At 47.8% G+C, this 1706-nt stretch overlaps 1 protein-coding gene across 1 annotated transcript in view; it reads left to right on the forward strand.

Annotated features, from left to right (window-relative positions):
• M421DRAFT_78584 (DDE-domain-containing protein) overlaps positions 1-425 on the forward strand; it is a gene marked incomplete at both ends in the record, with an annotated part of 7763 nt that extends 7338 nt beyond the window's left edge. The window contains one exon of the mRNA XM_033597413.1: positions 29-425. Within this exon, the coding sequence (XP_033442611.1) occupies positions 29-425 (397 nt within the window). The remainder of the gene's footprint in view (positions 1-28) is intronic.
• Between the last annotated feature and the right edge of the window lie 1281 nt (positions 426-1706).

Raw genomic sequence — 1706 nt, forward strand, 5'->3', positions numbered from 1 at the left:
AGCACACAAAGGAGCGCACTGTTAGCAGCCATCGGCTGCTCATTCTGGACGGCCATGAGAGCCACAACTCAGTCAAGTTCCACCAGTACTGTGAGGAACACAAGATCATCACTCTGTGTATGCCTCCTCACTCGTCGCACCTATTGCAGCCACTTGACGTGGGTTGTTTTGCCCCAATAAAGAAGGCCTATAGTCGCCAAGCTGAGCTGCTGATGCGCAACAAGATTACTCGCATCACAAAACTTGAGTTCTTACCATGCTTTAAAGGAGCTTTTGATGCCTCTATTACTAGGAGCAATATCCAGGGAGGATTCAGAGGTGCTAGCTTGGTCCCCTTTAATCCAGAGGCTGTAATATCAAAGCTTGAAGTGCGCCTGTGTACTCCACCACTACCTACTATGGATAAGAGTACGTGGCACTCTTAAACCCCACAGAACACCCTGGAATTTAGGTCGCAATCAAAGCTAATTCAAGAGAGGATCCAGCGACATGGGGATAGCTCACCAACTTTAATGGTTGATGCCCTTAATTAGCTCACCAAAGGCGCAGAGATGATGGCGCATTCACTAGTTTTAGTGCGCAACCAGGTCGCAGAGCTTCAAGCTGCCAATGAGGCCGCCACACGCTGTAAATTACACAAGAGGAAGCGGATCTAAAAGGAGGGGGCTCTCACTGTTAGTGAAGGTGTGCGCTTGACTACCCTAAAGGAGTTTGAAGCCCGTGGCGATGGGAAGAAGGCAAGCAAGAGGAGGCGCGTTCAACCAAGTACACAGTCTTCACGACGCTGTAGCAAGTGTGGTAAGACAGGGCACAACGCGCGAACGTGCAAGAATAACGTGTAAGGTATTTCTAAATAATTTAGTGTACTATAGCCTGCAGTAGGACCTAAGTTGCTACTATAGTGTTGTAAGTTGTGTGAAGTTGGGTGTGGTCTTGGCAAAAGTGAGCGGCTCGCTTGGGTGAGCGGCTCGCTTGTGGAGTACGTTAGTTGTAGTTGTAGTAACTTGTGTTAGTTGTGCTAAGAGAAAATGGCCGGTTCAGTGATATGGCTGGCTTGGTGATAATCTACGTTAAAGAATTGTGGTAGTAGTGCTGTGCGTAGTTAGCGGGTGCCTTACAGGTTGCCCTTACCACCACTACCTACCACAGCATCTACTGGCCGCACCACGCGTCCCCCTAGAAAACTATGGTAGCTAAAAGTTTCGCAATAGTCTATTTAGTAATCTACTAAATTATCTTGTAATAGCAGCGTCGTGGTGTTGCTCAATAATCTCACTTGTTTCAGGGTACAAAAAGTGATGTTGGTGCATCACGCGCCGCGGTGCACAACGAGGCCGTGCACGTTAGTAGTTGTTTTAGTGTGCATTATTATTTTGTCTTTTCTTGTAGTTATTGCTCTTCCTAAAGGTGTCGAGCCTTAGCATAATGGCAATGTCTGCTAGGTACGCTGCTGTGCTTTTAGTGTTTGTTTCTAATGTTCCTGCAAGTGCGGAGCATTCATTGCGGACTGCTGCGCTGATGGGAGATGGATCAGTCTAGCAGAGTACAGAACCTAGCGATAGACACAACTGAAGCAAACCATGCAAATGCTAGGAGCGGCCTGAGTAAGGTCAAATCTGTCTAAAGAGAAGATGTCGCGAAAAGTGGACAAAACAATGGCTCACGGCACACAGCTCGCAGCATACGACTTGCAGCGCACGACTGCT

Source organism: Didymella exigua (genome assembly GCF_010094145.1).
Source record: "Didymella exigua CBS 183.55 unplaced genomic scaffold M421scaffold_76, whole genome shotgun sequence".
Classification (NCBI taxonomy): domain Eukaryota; kingdom Fungi; phylum Ascomycota; class Dothideomycetes; order Pleosporales; family Didymellaceae; genus Didymella; species Didymella exigua.